The 18,965-nt window shown below is 37.4% G+C and overlaps 1 protein-coding gene across 8 annotated transcripts in view; it reads right to left on the minus strand.

The window, feature by feature from the left end:
* HELZ (helicase with zinc finger) overlaps positions 1 to 18,965 on the minus strand; it is a 156,792-nt gene that overhangs the window by 8,199 nt on the left and 129,628 nt on the right. For all 8 annotated transcript variants that reach the window (XM_019938638.3, XM_019938631.3, XM_033846480.2 and 5 more), the window contains one exon: positions 3,524 to 3,776. In XM_019938638.3, the coding sequence (XP_019794197.2) occupies positions 3,524 to 3,776 (253 nt within the window). The remainder of the gene's footprint in view (positions 1 to 3,523; positions 3,777 to 18,965) is intronic.

Below are 18,965 nucleotides of genomic sequence, written 5' to 3' on the forward strand. Positions count from 1 at the left end.
TACGTGAACTGTGATAACTAAACATATAAAACTAAAGGTCAAGTCTGAAGGTTTTGCTTCAAAAAACTAACTTGTGCCATTGCACACTTTGCTATTTATTATATTAACTGCTCACAGTTTGAAAATGGGAAAAAACAGGTTCTTTCTTAAATAAAAATGAGCTCTATATGCAGACTTCTGGTTAAAACAGCTTCTATTATTAACCTAAGAAACAGCAGCACCTGGATTCAATTTCTTAAAAATACTACCTTTTCTTGTAATATGTAAGGAAACAAGGAATAAGGTGGGGAAAGCTGCTGTAGACTTTACTTCACGTTTCCTGTCATCTGCCGAATTCCAAGGTCCTTTAATATTCGACTCCACTCTTCCTAACTAGTTTTATGGCCCCCAAATCATAACTGGTTTTAAACATTGCTTTTGCTTTCAATCTTTTAAAAGTTTAACTAACATTAGACTGGATTAAAATCATAATACATATTCATTGAGGATAACTTGGAAATTACACAAAGGCCAAAGAAGAAAATAAGTCATTCATATTTCCAAACACCAGAGCTAATTTAACTTGCTGGTGCATTTTTCCCTAAGGATGTCATATAATGCAGATATTTCATAACTTTTTAAAGTAATCTCTCATTTTTAGAAATATGGATAATAGTCAATTTTTCACTTTTCTACACTGTGATAAATGTTATTATAGATAAATATTCCTAAATATTCACGACTGCTCCCTTAGGATAAAGCCCTAGAGGTACAATGGCTGGGTCGTATAGTACATACACAGTGAAAGTTTTTGATTAACTGCGGCCAAGCTTCCCTGCAGGAAAATACTGCCCACTTAGACTCAACCAACAATGCTGGCTCATTTCCCTACTACATCACAACACTAGTGTTACTATTTTTTTTAACTTCAGCTTCTTTTATAAATAAATAATTATCTTGTGGTTCTACTTTACATGTCTTTGATTACTGACATTTATGGACATTTTTCCTTGTGTTTATTACCTATTTGTGTAAAGTTAAGGAGAAAGTATTTCATTTTTTAGTTTTAGTATTTCATTGATTCATTATGCTAATTTCACATTATTATTTTAAAACTTTAAAAATTCACAAAATTGTTCAAAATTATTTTAAGCCATTTAATAGCTTTCTGGAACGTTTACCACCTTTCTGTCTAAATGTCACTGATTTTGTGAATGAAACAATTGTTTTTAAGAGCATTAGTTTAACAAACACTTCAATATAAAAGTGGCCTGTACTGCCTAATATACAAAATAAACATTTTACTGGCTGTTCAAAAACTTACTATTTTTATTTACTTTGTAAAGTCTTATTTACCCATATTCTCATCTTCATGACAATATAAGAGTTTAGAATGTTTTCAAGTAAATAATAAATACTTACAGAATAATATTTTAGAGGCAGTTTAGCCTAATGCCTACACGCTTATCTAATCATGAATGTAAGATCTCTGTCAATTTGCTTTACCATATATGCTCCTGGTAAGACAAACTATTCTTTAAAACTATGAATTTTACTAATCTGGCAACCAATGACTTTTTTCAAAATACATATCTCTACCTAATCTTTAATTTTCATCTGTGCATAAAAAGAAAATGCTTGATAAAGTATGCCTTGTCACCAAGAGAAGTGAATAGAACCCGAACACATATGTGTTGGAGAGACGATCCCCACCCTCGCTGAGGACACAGAGGTCCCGCAGTGAGACTGGATCACCCCCTTGATCGCACAGGGTCTATTCTCATGATCTCCTCACTCAGCAGGCAGGCATTTACCAAGGTGATCAGTACCAAAATGGGAAATCCAAAGTTCAAAAAGGTCAGAGACATGAGCTTTGCTCTCAGGCTTGTAATTGTGGAGAAAATACGGCCATATCATGACCTCTTTCAAATTCCAAACCAATACAATAATGAGCAGTTTCCTTCAACTCAAGAAATAAGTCTCAAACTTCAGAAAGAAGTTCCCCAAGTGGTGATTATTTTCCTTCTGATTCACCACCGGCAATTGCTACATTCCTCTAAAAATGAAATGAAAATATAAAATAGAATAAAATATAAAATAAAATAAGAAATACACACATAGATACATACTGTTAAACAAGAAGCTGTGCTTCAGGATAGTAGTGATTTTGAATTAATTTTTAAACACTTAGCTAAGTGTTACTTTCAACGAAAGAATACTATTTGTCTCCTAGCAATGAAGAAAATAAGCATTTTATACTTGTGGAGAAGACACCATAAATGACATGTGCTCTGGGCACTTGCTCAGCAAATTTCAACTTTATCAGCTTTTTACTGATTTCGGCCAAAAGCTATCTTAAAATTTAGGCAGAAAAAAAGGAGAAATGATGTTGTCTTTAAAATAAATTATAATACACAAAACAACTAAGAAGTAACAAATTTTCATCACTTATTTGTAATTTAGATGTTTCTCAGGAAATTCAAATATGATGAGTGCATTTCTGTTAGACCTTTAAAATGACAAAGCAGTCCCAGGCAAAATACAACACTCTAACCATAGAAGGTACTAATGAAGGTTTAAAGATTAAAATGACCGTGTCTCTTGACAGGAAAGAAACCAATGCCTTTCTAATGCCTTTTGACCTACCACGTCTACTGTTCTAAAAAGAACATCCTCCAAAATGGGTCAGTCACAGGCACAATGGATTCACATTCTAAAGATGAACAAAATTAATTTAAAATACAAAGGTTGATGCTATCAAGGCAGAAATTCACCGAGGATCACAGACTTGTTCACAAAGATAAATGACTGCAGCCTACAAAGAGAAGGCTATATAGATCGGAGAACTCAAACAGTATCATTCTTTACATTCCACATAAAAAAGAGGGAAACAAAGGAAAGATAAACGTGCACTCGCGTTCAAGGCTGAAGAAGACTTCAGACTTCCCAGCACACAGGTTTACAGCCATATCCATTCCAAGGCCTTCCTATGCCTTCTTTCTTTTCTTCTTTGGACTTGGATTTCTCAGTTCATTAGAATATAAGGAATAAATACTGGATTTCTAAATCTCAAAATGTCAGACTTTACTGGTTTCTCTTATGGCCAAACTCTATTGTGTAGCAAACTGTCAACAACTTTATTGACAATAAATCCTTGAAAACTGAAATTGACCTAACCAACTGCCGCCCCCAACCCAGAAGAAAACACGAAAATCCAGAAAACAAGCTTTTCCCAAGCAAAGGTGATCTGATTTAGAAATGCATTCTAGGTTCCCTTACTTCTTTCACGCATTCACAGGTTAAAATGATCAAAATGATCAGTTCCCAAATACGGGTAGGTCTACTTACCTTCCAGACCATAAACATGGAACCAATATAGTCCTAAATTAATGTGCATCCTGAGGCACACCTGTGAGCTATGAGCATTAAATACTGTTCCAAGATAATAATGCGAATGGAAGGAATGGGAGAAGAAAAACTCCATAAATACGCAGGAGCTGAGTAGTTAAAACTGCAGTCGTGGCAACCCCCAACCCTGTCTTACCTATCAACTCTCTGGGCTGAGCTGTCCTGCTGGATCCATTGCACGGAATGTTCTGATAGGGGGTAGATGAGGTGGTGTTTACCCAGGACTCCGGGGAGGAAAAGTTGAAAGAAGATTGGTTATTATGGTCCTGAAGCTCTTTACACTGGGCAAGGCTGTCTTGAGGAGTGCTTACTTCTTCAGAACAAGGCTGGACTGAGCTAGATGAGATTCTTCTTTGGTACAAGGGCCGACCAGGTCCTCTGGGTTCATACTACACAAAGAAAAAGGACAGTTCATAAATCAGTGAAAACTTACACCCCACTCTCTTATGCACACAGCAGTCTCACTCTATTAAGTAGAAATTCTCAAAAACACTTTCTTCTGTGACTATCAAAACCCCCAAAAAGCAGCCTGAGCTGTGGACATGGTGTCAGGAGACCTGGGGTCAAAACTCAGTTCTGGCCCTTAGCAGGTATTCCTATGACAACACACGTCTAATTTCTGACTCTGTTTTCCTGTCTGTAAAGTATGGGGCTGAACTACCTGTCTTCAGTTCTAAAGTTCTATCCACATTTTACGTAACATTAGATTAAGAATAACAATGAAGAAGCATATCTGCTCAAAATTAAATGGGGAAATTACAGTCATGATCAACTGAATCACAACATCTTGAACACATTCGTCCGTTTGAGACTCATCTCATGGGCCCTTCACAACCTCCTGGTTTGTCATTCCTTAGACCTGATGGTAAGACAGGGTTCCTCCCACCCAACAGAGGTACTCCCGATCGCCCTCTCTGCACGTCTTCCTTCGGAAAGTCTTCGACGGAAACGGAACATTCATTATTCTTCAACAAATCCTTCGTATGTTTGAAACCCAATTAACGTTTTTCCCCTCCCTACACTTGCACAACCAAAATTTCTTTGACTCTCCGACAGGATGTATTTGCCAGCATTTCATGATTTTTTACTGCTACTTAAGTGCCCTCCAAGCTCTCGGGCCCGATTGCTGTGGCCATGCTCAGGCTCAGTTCAAAAGCAAAGGCAATACGGAGTAGCAGTCAGGTGTTCAGTCAGCCCGGCAGCATCACTCGGCAATTGACCTAGCCTCTTGGGAACTTCATCTGTAAATGTGGCTTCCCTGTCCACAATGCCTGCCTCTTAGGGCTGCTGTGAGACCTGAGCAAGTTCAGCATGCATAGCATTTGGCACATAGGAAGGTTTGCTGTTGATGTAACATAATGGATAAGCGTCCGTGTTAGAGCTTACATGTCAGAACAGGATTGGCTTTTTACTGCCCCCTCTCCCTCCCCCCAAAGTAACAGAGTTGCTATTCAGTTCGTGGTCATTATGATCGGGAGGAAACTTTCTTTTACCACCGTTGTTACAAATAACTGGAAATCAGGAACTAGAGATTAGATTACAAAGAAGAGAGAGAGAGATAGGCACAGAAATAGCAGGATTTGGGGGGAATATAAGATATCACAAGCAGATATTGTCAGGCCAATGAAATGCGGGAATTTGTGGGCCTAAGTATGTGAGAGTAAAGTCGTCACGGACGGAACCACAAGGGTACAAACGGGAAGGGAATGGGTCTGGACTGGCTGCCTTGAGCAGAAAAGCGGGAAGGGGAGGGAGGAGAGACCTCTCACTGTTAAATGAGGATGTCCAGGTCATTTCTACGTTTCCAAAGTTTTAGCTACTGGATGAGAAAGGCGAGAGCTAATACTTCCATCCCATTAATACCTTTTCTCATATGTTTTTATTGTTCTTCTGTCTTTATGTATAGTATCTAAATTCATCTTTAGTTTTACTCTGCTTTAAAGGTATTTTTTTCCAATGGTTAAGATCATTCCAAATTTGATTCCTATTTTCTAGAATAGTAACCATTCTAACTAGTGTCAACTGTGAATTTAATCAGCACATTTGAAATTTCTTCATCAAGGTTATTAACTTATGGTGTTGAGTAGAATAACCAACATTCCTAAACTGCTTTATGTTGTGTATGGCTAGGCAATGAATGAATGGTCACAGCAGCTTGTACAGGGTGCCTTTTTTTATCAAGGTTTGTTATGAAGATGATTAGCTCTTAGACTCAAAGTGAAGTGCTTCTTTTTATTACCATGACCTGAGTGTTCAGCCCAGTCAGAAACTGTAGGGGATCACATTCTAAAGGCTTTATGTGTGGGCTTCCCTGGTGGCGCAGTGGTTGAGAGTCCACCTGCCGATGCAGGGGATGCGGGTTCTTGCCCCGGTCCGGGAAGATCCCACAAGCCGCGGGGTGGCTGGGCCCGTGAGCCATGGCCGCTGAGCCTGTGCATCTGGAGCCTGTGCCCCACAACGGGAGAGGCCACAACAGTGAGAGGCCCGCGTACATCAAAAAAAAAAAAAAAAAAAAAAAAAGGCTTTATGTGTGAATACTAAAGTACAAAACTAAAATCTGTTATGGCCTCAGAAAACAGGTTATAATAATCAAATTCCCTGGTGATACTCGTACGAATTCCAGGCATTAACTTTATAAGCCCCTTTTTGCAATGAATAGATATGTGAACCACAACGCTTAAATGAGGAAAACTAAAAATCAGAAAGCAGTGGAAAGCTGATATAAAAGGAGAAAATATTCAATTAAACTTTAAAAAAAATGTGTGTCATTTATACCTTCCAAACTGAAATCCAAAAAAATCACACAGTTGACACGCACAGTACTTGTGGAAGTATTGTGTAACATGTTTATAACAGCTCCTAAGCAGCTGCTGACAAAGATGAATGGGTAGATTAAGTATAAAATACAACTTCAAATGACATTATGAATGCAATTGATCCTCTGTTAGAAAAAGAACCAAAACTTGGCATTGTTTGAATGTTCTTAAAATTAGATATGTTGAAGATTTATCTATATGTGTGTGTGTGTATGTATACACACACACACACACACACACTCACACATAATATACATACGTACATATATAAATATAATATATAGATGGTCCCCTGGTATACCTACTTCATACAACACAGATGTAGGTAGATGCATGAAAATATGATTTGCTACTTTGGAATCTGTCCTCAAAGGTAATTTGAGGATAAGCAGAGAAATCTTGCTGACAACTGAATGAAATGGTTTATACACCAAATAAATTACCTTTTAGCAGTTTTGTAGTTTTCAGCATACAGACCCTGTACAGGTTTTGTTAATTTGCACCTAGCATTTAATTTTCCTCTGAGCTATTGTAATGGTACTTGCTCTTACATTTTGGTTTCCAATTGAATGTTGCTAATATATGGAAATGGGATTGACTTGTGTTGACCTTTTACCTCAAAACCTTGCTAAATTCACATTAGTCAAAATTAATTTTTGTTGGTTTGTTTTCTGGGTAGATTCCTTGGGTTTTTCTACACTGACAATCATGTCATCTGTGAATAGGGAGAGTTTTATTTCTGCCTTTCCAAACTCGGTGTCTTTTCTTTTTATTGATGTACTGCACTGGCTAAGACTTCCAGGATAACGTTGAACAGGAATGTTGAGAGTGGACATCTTAACTCCTTCCTTATCTTAGAAGCGTTCAGCATTCAGTCTCTACCTTAATCATGATGGTAGCTGTAGGACTTTTATAGGTGCCCTTTAACAGGTTGAGGAATATCCTTCTACTTCTAGTTCGCCAAGAGTTTTTATGAGTGGATGTTCTGTTCTGTCAAATGTGTATAGGCTTTTTTTTGCGGGGGGGGGGGGGATGTCTATTGATATAATCATGTGATTTTTCTCCCTAGACTGTTAGTATGGTGGATTACATTGATTTATTTTCAAACACTGGACCAGCCTTGCATTCTGGAAATAAGCTCCGACATGATTGTAGTGTATTGTTCTTTTTTATATATTGCTGAATTCAATTTGTTAATGTTTTGTTGAGGATATTGCAGTGATGTTCACAGATATGTCTGTAGTTTTCTCTTTCTTGTACTGTCTTTGTCTAGTTTTGGTATCAGAGTAATGCTAGCCATATACAGTAAGTTAAGAAGTGTGCCCTTCTCCTCCATTCTCTGGAAGAGATTGTGTAAATTGGTGGTATTTCTTTACATGTTTGGAGGAATTCAGCAGCGAACCATCTGGGCCTGCAGATTTCTTCTTTGGCAGGTTTTTAAACTACAAATTCAATTTTGTTAACAGTTATAAGACTATTCATATGCTATCTATTTAATCTTCAGTGAGTTTTTGTAGTTTGTGGTATTCAGAGAAGTGATCCATTTTATCTAAGTTGCTGAATTTTATGCAAAGAGTTGTTCACAGTATTCCTTTACTGTTATCCTTTTTAATGTCTACTGGATTCAGTGGTATCTCCTCTTTCGTGCCTGATATTGGTAGTTTGTGCTTCTCTCCTTTCCTCTGTCACTCTTGCTAAAGCTTTATCATTTTTTTTTTTTTTTTTTTTTTTTTGCGGTACGCGGGCCTCTCACTGTTGTGGCCTCTCTCGTTGCGGAGCACAGGCTCCGGACGCGCAGGCCCAACGGCCATGGCTCACAGACCCAGCCACTACGCAGCATGTGGGATCTTCCCGGACCGGGGCACGAACCCGTGTCCCCTGCATCGGCAGGCGGACTCTCAACCACTGCGCCACCAGGGAAGCCCAAGCTTTATCAGTTTTATTGATCTTTCCAAAGAACTGGTTTTGGGTTTCACTGATTTTTCTCTATTATTTTTGTTTTCATTTTTTATTGAATTCAGTTCTCATCCTTATTATGCATCTTTATTATTCCCTTCCCTCTGCTTGATTTTAATTTATTTTATTCTTCCTTTTCTAATTTCTTGGGATAGAAGCTTAGATTATTGATCTGAGACATTTTCTAATTTCCCTTGAGACTTCCTCTTTCACTCATTTATTATTTAGATATATGCAGTTTAATTCCCAAGTCTTGGAGATTTTCTGGTTATCCTTTGGTTATGCATTTCTAGTTTAATTCCATTATGGTCAGATAACATATTTTATTGGTGAATGTGACATCTGCACTTGGAAAGATCATATATTCTGCTGTTGTTGGTTGGAGTGTCCTATACATGTCAACTAAATGCAGTTGGTTAACGATGCTGCTCGCTTTTCCTATATCCTGGCTGATTTCCTGTCTATTAGATCTATTAAATACTGAGACGGGAGAGTCAAAGTCTCAAACTGTAATTGTGGATTTGTCTGTTACTCCTTTTAGATTTTGCTTCACGTATTTTGAAGTTCTGTTGTTAGATGCATACACACTTAAGACTGTTATTTCCTTTTAATGTACTGACCCTCTTATCAGTACTAATGTCCCTCCTGGATAACTTCCTATGCTCTGAAGTTCACTTTGTCTGACACTAATATAGCCACTCTAGCTTTCTTTTGATTAGTCTTTGCATGGTATGCCTTTCTCCATCCTTTGCTTTTAACTACCTATACTGTTATATTTTTAACGTTTCTTGTAGATAGCATATAATTAGAACTATTTGAAAAACCCAGCCTGACAATCTCTGACTTTTAATTGGTATGTTTAGATCATGTATATAATGTAATTACTGATATGTTTAGATTTAAGTCAGTTGTCTTATGTCTTTTGTTTCCTGTTCATTTCCCATTTTATGTTCCTTTGTTTTCCTTTTCCTGCCTTCTTTTGGGCTATTTGAACATGTTTTTGTAATTTCATTTTAATTTTGTGATTCTATGTCTCCTTATATGATTTTTAAATAGGTGTTCTAGGGATAATGGAATACATACTTAACTTTTCATCATCTTCTTAGAATCTATATTTTATCACTTCAGTTGAGATGTAGAAAACTTATTACCATATTCGGTTCTTTACTTTTCCTCTTTATGCTATAGTTATAGTTGTTTTATATATAATATCTATATACACTGAAAAACAATCAGACAATGTTATATATTTTGCTCTCAACTGGGAATTTTGTTGAACTCAAGGAGTTCAACAAAATTTTGATAGAACTGGGAATTTTGATAGAACTCAAGGAGAACAGTTTATCATATTTATCCAGATATTTACTGTATCTGTTGCTCAACTTCCATTGCTGATGTGCCTAGTTTCCTTCTGGTATCATTTTCCCTCTGTCTGAAGAACTTCCTTTAACAATTCTTTTAGAGGAGGTCTGCTGGCTAAAAATTCTCTTAGTTTTCCTTTATCAGTAAATGTCTTTATTTTACCATCATTCCTGAAGGACAGTCTTGCAGCATATACATTTTTGGGTTAAAAGTTCTTTTCTTTCAGCACTTTAAAAATGTTTGCCACTTCCTTCTGGCTTCCATGGTTTCTGATGAGAAATCGTTAGTCATTTGAATTATTGTTCTCTAATGAGATGTGTTTTCTCTGGCTTCTCTCAAGATTAGTTTCTTTGCTTTTTGCTTTTAGCCATTTGATTATAATATGCCCAGGTGCAAATTTCTTTGGGTTTATCCTATTTAGGATTCACTCTGCTCCTTAAATCTGTAGGCTTATGTCTTTCACCAAACTTGGGAAGTTTTCTGCTATTATTTTGTCAGATATTTTTCAGCATCACATTTTTTTCTCCTCTCCTCCTTGGACTCTGATGAAATTCAAAAGATTGAATATTCAACCTCTGTTTTTGTCCCATAGGCCTCTGAGGCTCTGTGTTCCTCCCCACCCCCACACCCCATCCAATTCTTGTTCTTTCTGTAGTGCAGATTAGGTAAATTCTATTGATCTTCAAGTTCACTGACTCTCTCCTCTGTCATTTCCATTCTGCTACTGAGACCATCAAATGAGTTTTAAATTTTTGGTTATTGCATTTTTCAGTTTTAAAACGTCTACTTGGTTTTGTTTTGTTTTTTAATATCTTCTCTTTCTCTGCTAAGACTTTTTAACATTTGTTTCAAGAGGTCTGTGATTACTCTTTGGAGCATTTTAATAATAAGATGCTTTAAAGTGTTTTCAGATAATTCCAAGGTCTGTATCATCTTACTGCGGGCACCTGTTGATGGGCTCTTCCTGTGTGAGCTGAGATTTCCATAATTTCTTATATACTGAGTAAGCTTGGATTGCATTATGGACATTTTAAATATTAACTCATGAGACCCTGGGTTTGTTTAAATCCTACAGAGAATGTTGATACTGATATTTTTGTTTTAGCAGGCAACTGATCTGGTAATGTTAAGTTCCAACCTGTCTTCTGTGGGCTATGGTTTCAAAGTCAGCTTAGTTTTTAAAGCCTTTGTGGTGCTATCTGGATCTGCACTGAGTGTCTGCCACTCTGGATTCAGTCCGTGACCTCGGCAGAGGTCTATCCATCAGCTCAGTTCTCCATGTCTTTGGTATGCTAATTAGGATCTGATCCATGCATGTGTACATCAGACCTGGGCCCACGAATTCATAAACAATTCCAGAGTCACTTTCTTAAGCTCCTCCTCTCCATGAGCTCCCTGGTGATTTCTAGGTCCTTGGGAGCCCCCTTGATAGTCCTCTGACCAGAAACCACCCACTCCCACAACGTGCAGAGTCTAGGGCCAAGGGGCAGGAGGACAGACAGGAAAAGGCAACAAGGTCTGGCCCCACCCTCCTGGCACCATAGGCCCACCAAGCAGAGATGGCTCCCCTCCCTCAGAGTTCTGGCTCCCATAAGCTTTTGCTGTGATCAGGGCCATCACAGTGAAATTTTTGACTCCATATTGCAACTAACCTTTAAGAAACTACTAACTGCCAAGTTTTGGTGTAGTATCAAGGGGGAATATCTATAATTTTCTGAAAAGGTCATTAAAATTTAAAATCCCTTTTCCAGGTACATATCTGCATGACAGAGTTTTCTTCATATACGTCAACCAAAATGACATATTGCAGAAGATTCGCAAAACTGAAAAACTGGCACTCTTTTCACTAAACATTTTTGTTTTGGAAAATACAGTTATTTTTGTTAACAAGGAATGAGTTTATTATTATAATTTTTAAATGAATTGATATTTATTTTAAATTATTAGTTTTAAACACTGATAGCTTATATTAAAAAAACTGTTGATAGATATTTAAACATCACATAAATAAAAGTTTTTGAGATCCTTCTGACGTGTGCATAAGGCGATTCACTGAAGCACTATTTTTTTTTTAATGGAATTGGTGGATCGCTTGGTAAACTAATTTTATTTTATTATTTTATTTATTTATTTTTATTTCATTTATTTGTTTATTTTTGCTGTGTTGGGTCTTTGTTTCTGTGTGAGGGCTTTCTCTAGTTGTGGCAAGCGGGGGCCACTCTTCATAGTGGTGCGCGGGCCTCTCACTATCGCGGCCTCTCCTGTTGTGGAGCACAGGCTCCAGACGCACAGGTTCAGTAATTGTGGCTCACAGGCCTAGTTGCTCCGCGGCATGTGGGATCCTCCCAGACCAGGGCTTGAACCCATGTCCCCTGCATTGGCAGGCAGATTCTCAACCACTGTGCCACCAGGGAAGCCCTGAAGCACTATTTTTTAATAGCAAAGGACTGGAAGCAATCCAAATGTCTGTCAATAGGAGACCAGTTCAATAAACCATGGTACAGCTACATAATGAAAGTACTATGCAGCTGTAAGAAGAACGAGGAAGATTTCTAAATACTGCTATGGATGAGCTCTGATCTATCATGATACACAACAACGTGTATAACATGCTGCCTTTTATCTACGAAAGGGTGGTACATGTACATACATAAGGATCTGCTTTTATTTTCAAAAAGAAATAATGAGAGGATTAATTTAAAAAAATAATTGTTTTCTATAGGGGGAAGGGATAAGGAAGGAGTAGAGTCAGGAATGGAAGTTTAACCTGTGAATATCACTTGTTTTATTATTTGGACTTTGGGACCATGTACTGATAAGTGCTTCCTAAAATCAAAATTAGATTTGAAAACTAAAACCAAATAGAAATAAACTCAAATGTTTATCGAATGAGTGCTATAACCACACACAGAAGAATTATTTCAGATACCTTTAAAATCCAGTTTTGTTTGTTTGTTTTTGTTTTTTTGCGGTACGTGGGCCTCCCACTGCCGCGGCCTCACCCGCCACGGAGCACAGGCTCCGGACTCACAGGCCCAGCGGCCACGGCCCACGGGCCCAACCGCTCCGCGGCATGCGGGATCCTCCCGGACCGGGGCACGAACCCGCGTCCCCCACATCGGCAGGCAGACTCCCAACCACTGCGCCACCAGGGAAGCCCCTAAAATCCAGTATTTTAACTAAATATATCTATGGGATATAGCCTTAGGACAAAATGAACCACACAGATGTCTTCAACTGCATTTATTGCTAATTTAACATCAGTACTGTTATTATGAAACTATTACACACACACCCTTATCTATCTATATCTTATCTATGTGTATGTATATACATATAAAGCAAATAACTAGCTGTTAGTCATTTATTAGGAACAATGATCTCTAGTGTAAAGTGAAAAACACAAATATTAAAAACCCTATAATCCTTCATTGACTTGGAAGTATCAATATGAACTCATGATTTATTTTTCTCTCAAAAAACAAAGTACTTCCCGGCTCTGCCCAGTGAAAAAGCAGGGACAAGCAGTACCAGAGAGCACCTTCAGTACCAGACTACAGTCTCCATCAGGGCTGCCCTGAGAAACACCTGATTCCTGGTCAGGGGCGGAACATGTACGAGATGAGCTAGAGACATCTTGTCCTGCCTGAAAGCAAGGAAGCTACCAAAGGTCACTGTCAATATGTCAAAGAACACAGCCACCAATATGAAGGGGCTCCCACTGGCCAGAGACATAACAGTGTGTCACACTGCAGAATGGCTACAATGAACTGAAAACTCAAATATATAATGATACCTGATTCATGATGATATTCCAAAGGAAAAAACGGTGAGGGGAGCCTGAGTGGTCATCTCTGGGGCCTGCTAAGGCACCATTACTCTGAAAATTTAGGGCAAGAAAACAAAGGGCAAGAACTACTCATTTTTTCTATATAGACCAGATTTGAAGGAATGAAACCTTTAGTGAGGAGAAGTTCTCTTTCACAGAAGAAAAATAGATACAAAAGAAATTAAAAGAATTTTAAAATTTTAAAACCATTTTGCCATCTCTAATGAAACAACAGTTCTAAACAATAGTCATCAATAGCTGCTAAATCTGAAGGTCGCTGGGAACTTTTAAAACTGGTGGATCAGACTGCTGTCATCTGATCACTGATAAACGTTAATCAACTTAACATCACTAAAGGTAGAAAACCAGGTATTATGAGCATCCTCCCCTGTATGCATATGAACACACACCTTCACTTCAAATGATATACACAACCTGGTAATTTCTCACTAAAATATCACAGATATCTTTTTATGTCATGAAAACTCATTTATTACACCATATTTAATAGCTGCACTTTATTTCTTCACTCATTTAAAGTTGGAAAATTCTAATGCCCGTAGGACCAGGTCTATAACCTAAATGTGTAATGTAAATCAGACCAGGTGTTGAACAATACGGAGTTATGCTGTGATAAACTAAAGAATACATGCTTGGCACTCAAACTAGTCAAATTTAATTTTCTAAAAAACCACTGAACAAGTTAAAAAAAAACAAATCCGGACTATCAGTCTGTACTCTCTGAGTTTTATCTCATTTCTAGGATATTTAATAATTTTTCACGACTTTACAAATTTACTTGTCTAAAATACCACTAAATTCCATCGCTTTACATCTTGTTCAACTATAAATTTTCATACAATATGAAGGTTATTGGTTCACTAACAAAACTGATTCTCTGGAGATGCTCACGTTTTTCTTTTAATCTAAAAGTATGTTTTTGGCCTGGATTTGTGTGATCCAAGAAGAGGCAATGTAACCTTGACCTAAATTAAAATGTCAGGGACACGCAAAGACTCTGGGGCAGAAATCAGACCTTACTCACTTGTGTATTCCCGGCACCTAAACACCATGCCTAGAACCTAAAAGTCCTCAATAAGTATTCAACAAAAGGATTTAAACGTTTAATGTTGAACACATACCATATTTTCTATTTAATTTCCCCAAGCTTTGAAGAAGAAATTCCTGACTATAGAACACTCTTGGGCTCTACTAACTTACTTCAATTTAGCTCCCAGTAAGGTTATGATCTTACGTCTAAAGCAATGTGCTATAGTTTTGTCGACTTACCTAGGAAGAAAGAAACTAGGAGAGGAGTATCACTATAAGATTAAAAACAGTATTAGCAAGCCAGGCAATGTGTGTTGGATAAACTGTAGTTGGCAACAGTAATGTCTATGGGTTCATGTCATGTAATCTATTGAAAAGGACTTGATAACTTCTGAAACTGTATTTTGTTTTCAAAGGCATGATCCCCAGTTAATGGTGGAGACTGGCCCAAGACTCCACTAAAATAATAATAAGTGAACATAAAGGATCTATAACAATCAAGACTGGATGACTGGCCATCAACATAGGACACATTTCTGGAACACATGGAAGACTGTCTGTGGAAGAAGGATGGAGTTAGAGCTACCAGTTGAGAGGAGAATCAGTCCACTCTGCAGGATTCCAGAGAGGCTCGGGCCTCAGAAACACAAGCTACAATGGAAAGTGAAGGGAGGACGAAGGGATAAAACGGGGGGGATTAACTGAAAGTCTGTACAGAGAACAAGTAGTCTCACCCTGCACTCCTCTGCAACAACCAGAAGATTCAAACATTAAAAAGCCCCCAGGGAAAAGCCTGCCAGGCAGTGAGTCATTAAGGAAACGTAAAACTCCCAAACTGCTTTTCAGGGACACAGATAATCAAGGGTTACCAGACATTTAAAGGGAGTCTCCAGCGTAAAAGATGGTCACAGATAAACAGGAAAAAAGGAGGGCCCAGGAAAAAGAAGTAGCAATTATGTTTTAAAAATATTTTTTAAATGCTTTTTTACTTCTTACTAAAAATCTAAGACAAAACAACAACAACAAACTCTCAATTGGTTTCCTCAGAAAAGGCACTGCATTTATAAAAACAAAAATAAGATGCTATGAAAAAGGAAAAACCTGAGAAGGAAGAACTCTTGGAAATTAAAGAATCTGAGGGCTCAAATGTAAAGTGTGATAGAAGGGTCTGTAGGTAAGATGAAGGAAATCTCAGACAGCAGGAAAAATACAAACATTAAAATGTGAGAGGAAGAAAGAATCTGAAGAATCCAGGAAGTCTAACATCTTATCAACAGAAGCTTCAGGAAGTGAGAAACAGAGGAAAAAAGATGGTAGGCAATTAGCAAAGAAATAATACAAGACAGTTTCAAAGAGCTGAAGGGTGTGAGTCCTTCAGTTGAGCAATTCTGTCCAAAAGACCCTTCCGTGGCATGGGAGATGCTGGGGACCTGCACTGTTCAGTAAAACGGCGCTGAGCCACACGTGGCCGCTGAGCAACTGAAATGTAGTTAGCAGAAACAAGAAAGAGGTGGTTCTATTTCACCGCATTTCACATCACATCAGATCCATCAGGAATCCCTGTAGATCTTAGCTACAAACAGACCTTGAATTTACTTCTCGCCATTACTACTGCTCCATCATAGTCCAAACCACCATCATCTCTCACCTAAATAATTATGCCACTCTCCACCATTTCTTTTATATTATTTTAAAATAATTATTTTTAAAATAAAATGCATTATCTTAACAGAAGTTTGAAAATGTCAATGTCACATTAGGTTGATAAGATTCAATCATAATAGAAGCAAAAATTTATCTTAATTTTCAAAACCACAGTACATTTATCTCTGGGTTTTGTTTTGTTTTTCTTGAAAGAAAGGTACACTAAAATGAACGTGACTTTGTACCAAAGTGCATTAAAATCAATTTAGGTCTAAATAAAGATAAATACCATTTGAAAGCATTTCACAGGCAAGGGCACTTACACTCTGCAAACAGTATTTTCCCACCAAGCGATGTTCTTTTCCTACATCCAAACACAAGGTAATAGAGGAGATACTAGAAGGAATGCAGTATTACATCTAAGAGAGAAATGTCAGGTTCACTGCTGTGACATTTTGAGCTACCTTGACTCATTCTGGCTCTTGTCAACTCTTCTTGAATGTGAAACAGTCAAGTTATCAATTATAGACCACAATCCCTCTTATGATGAAAATACGTCAGCTTGACATAAATAAAATAGTACACAGAAGTTTACCTTCAACTCGTAGCTATGATAACTCTGAAGAATAATTACAACTATGAAGAATCACAGTTATCATAATTAATTTCAAAAAAGAAGGTAATGCCAGAGAATTCTGTTTATAATTTTTAAAGAACATTGAGAAACAAATTCCTTATAGTTAATCTTCTGATATTTGAGATCTCCAAGTTAATTATCTGAGCTGTCAAACATTTAGTAGGTAGAACTGGATAGCTCTAAGAATACGGAATTCTAAAATGAACCATCTCCTTCTCTCTCCACCACCATCCCCCCCTTCTCCGCAAAGGAGAACTTCATATAATTGAAGATTTAATTGTTTGGTCTCAAGAACATGATTTGTCTCACCCCTGGCCTCACCCACCCACCTGCCACGTCTACTTCATGTAACTGCAATCACTTCCTGCTTTCTCGGAGTAAACCTTATTTGTGGCATAAGGATATGAACAACAGTGTGATGCTCCAGAAACAACGCGAGACCGGAGGTCAGGAGTCTCAGCTCTGCTGTGATTAGTAACTGCTTGAGCTCTAAGTCCTTCAACATCTCACTGCCTCAGTTTCTTTTTAAAAGGAGGAGTCAGAGTAAGTGATCTTCAAGGCCTTGACTAATCCCAAAGTTCTAAGTTTTACTTTAAAGCCTTCAAAAAATCAAAGTCTTTGTCAATGAGAATATATTTTAACTTTTTATTATTAAAAAGTCCAAACATCCATCACCGACCTTAACAGCCATCAACAATTTGATGTATTTGCTAAAATAATTAAAGTGTTATGACATATACAAGCCTATTTAAGTTATTTAAATTAAAAAAACTATAGAGAGCATGCTAACTGATTACAATAGAATGCATTATGGGCAATGAGTTTAAAATTTCAGATTTTCTCCCCACAGAGGGAAACTCCTATGAAGTACACTGAAAGAGAAGGGCCCGCAAACAAAAATTTGAGAAAAAGATCCCTTGCCTATAAAAATACATACATATTTCTGACAGAGAACGTCCTTTTATTTCCACCTACACTTCAGTCCTGTGGGCCCTTAGGCTGTTCAATATATATACTTTTCACCTTTTATTTTCTTTCTTCTTTTCTTATTTCCTGACCGCTTTTTGTTTCCTGTTGCCTTTGCCCAGTTCTCAGTTTTTTTCCTGAAGAGAAGACTATTCTTTCTACCCACATCTCCTGCCGACCAGATTGCTCCTTTACTTCTAGATGGCAACCCTATCAATGACTGGCATGCAGAATTTAATTTTAGAGTCCTCAGGTCTTAAATAATTTCATTATTTATTCCTTAAAGGCTTATTCTCCTCTGCCGGAGATCCTTAGTCCTGGGTTCAGTATGGACTCCATATATGTTTGCGTGTTTATAAACATTCTTCATGCTTAAACTGTGAATTTGTTATGTTGCTAAACATATGATCATTATTTTCTAAGTCCACTGCTAATATCTCCTTCTAAAAATCAAAGTGTAATGCTAAAGTTTCAAAAGCCATTTAAGAAGAAAAAGCTAAATGACTAAACTCATGTATGAATTTCTATTTTTAAAGATTGTTGTCAGTTTAAGGAAAAATTCATAACCTGCTTACCACTGTTTTATAAGGTACACCTCTAATGTATAAGGTTAGCAAGCCATTCACATGTATATGTATAAATAAGTAACTGGGGGAAAGGTTAGCAACTTAATGAATTAGGGCTCTATTTATAATTATACTATCAAAGTTAATCACTAAGGAAGAGCTAAATGCTCTGGTGGAAATTCCAAGTCTCATTAACTATGGTGCCAGAACCTTTAATTAAAATAGAGCATCTCATTTAAATGATTAGCTTTGATAATTTAAGCATATTCATGCTTAAATTACAGGTCTAATTTATTAATTTGTTGATCACTGTCTCTGTCATATGCATTAGATGGTGTATTAGATACCACATAGTGACGATCTGAGAAGACACTTCTGAGAGGACAGCAATACTACCTGGTCATGCAACATAAATCATGACCTATCATCATGCATCCACCTTTCAAGTCAGAACAGGCAGACTACGTTGATCAGCCAAGAATATAATCTTCAAGCTACATCTGTACCATAATACCTTGCTCCATAGAAGGAGACTTGGCGGGGAAGAGGGAGGATGATTAGACAATAGTATTGAAATCACTGAGTATTGAAGGACAAGTACTTCCTGAAAATCGTTTTGAAAACTAACCTCAAAACTAGCTGTTTGAAAGAAAAAAATGAAAATAAACAGATGGGTTAAAAAGTGTCTTTGTTCAAAGGCAACACATAAGACAGAACTATTTCAAAGCAGATACCTCACAGAGGCCTACTCG

The sequence above is a fragment of the Tursiops truncatus genome, chromosome 20 (genome assembly GCF_011762595.2).
Source record: "Tursiops truncatus isolate mTurTru1 chromosome 20, mTurTru1.mat.Y, whole genome shotgun sequence".
Lineage (NCBI taxonomy): Eukaryota > Metazoa > Chordata > Mammalia > Artiodactyla > Delphinidae > Tursiops > Tursiops truncatus.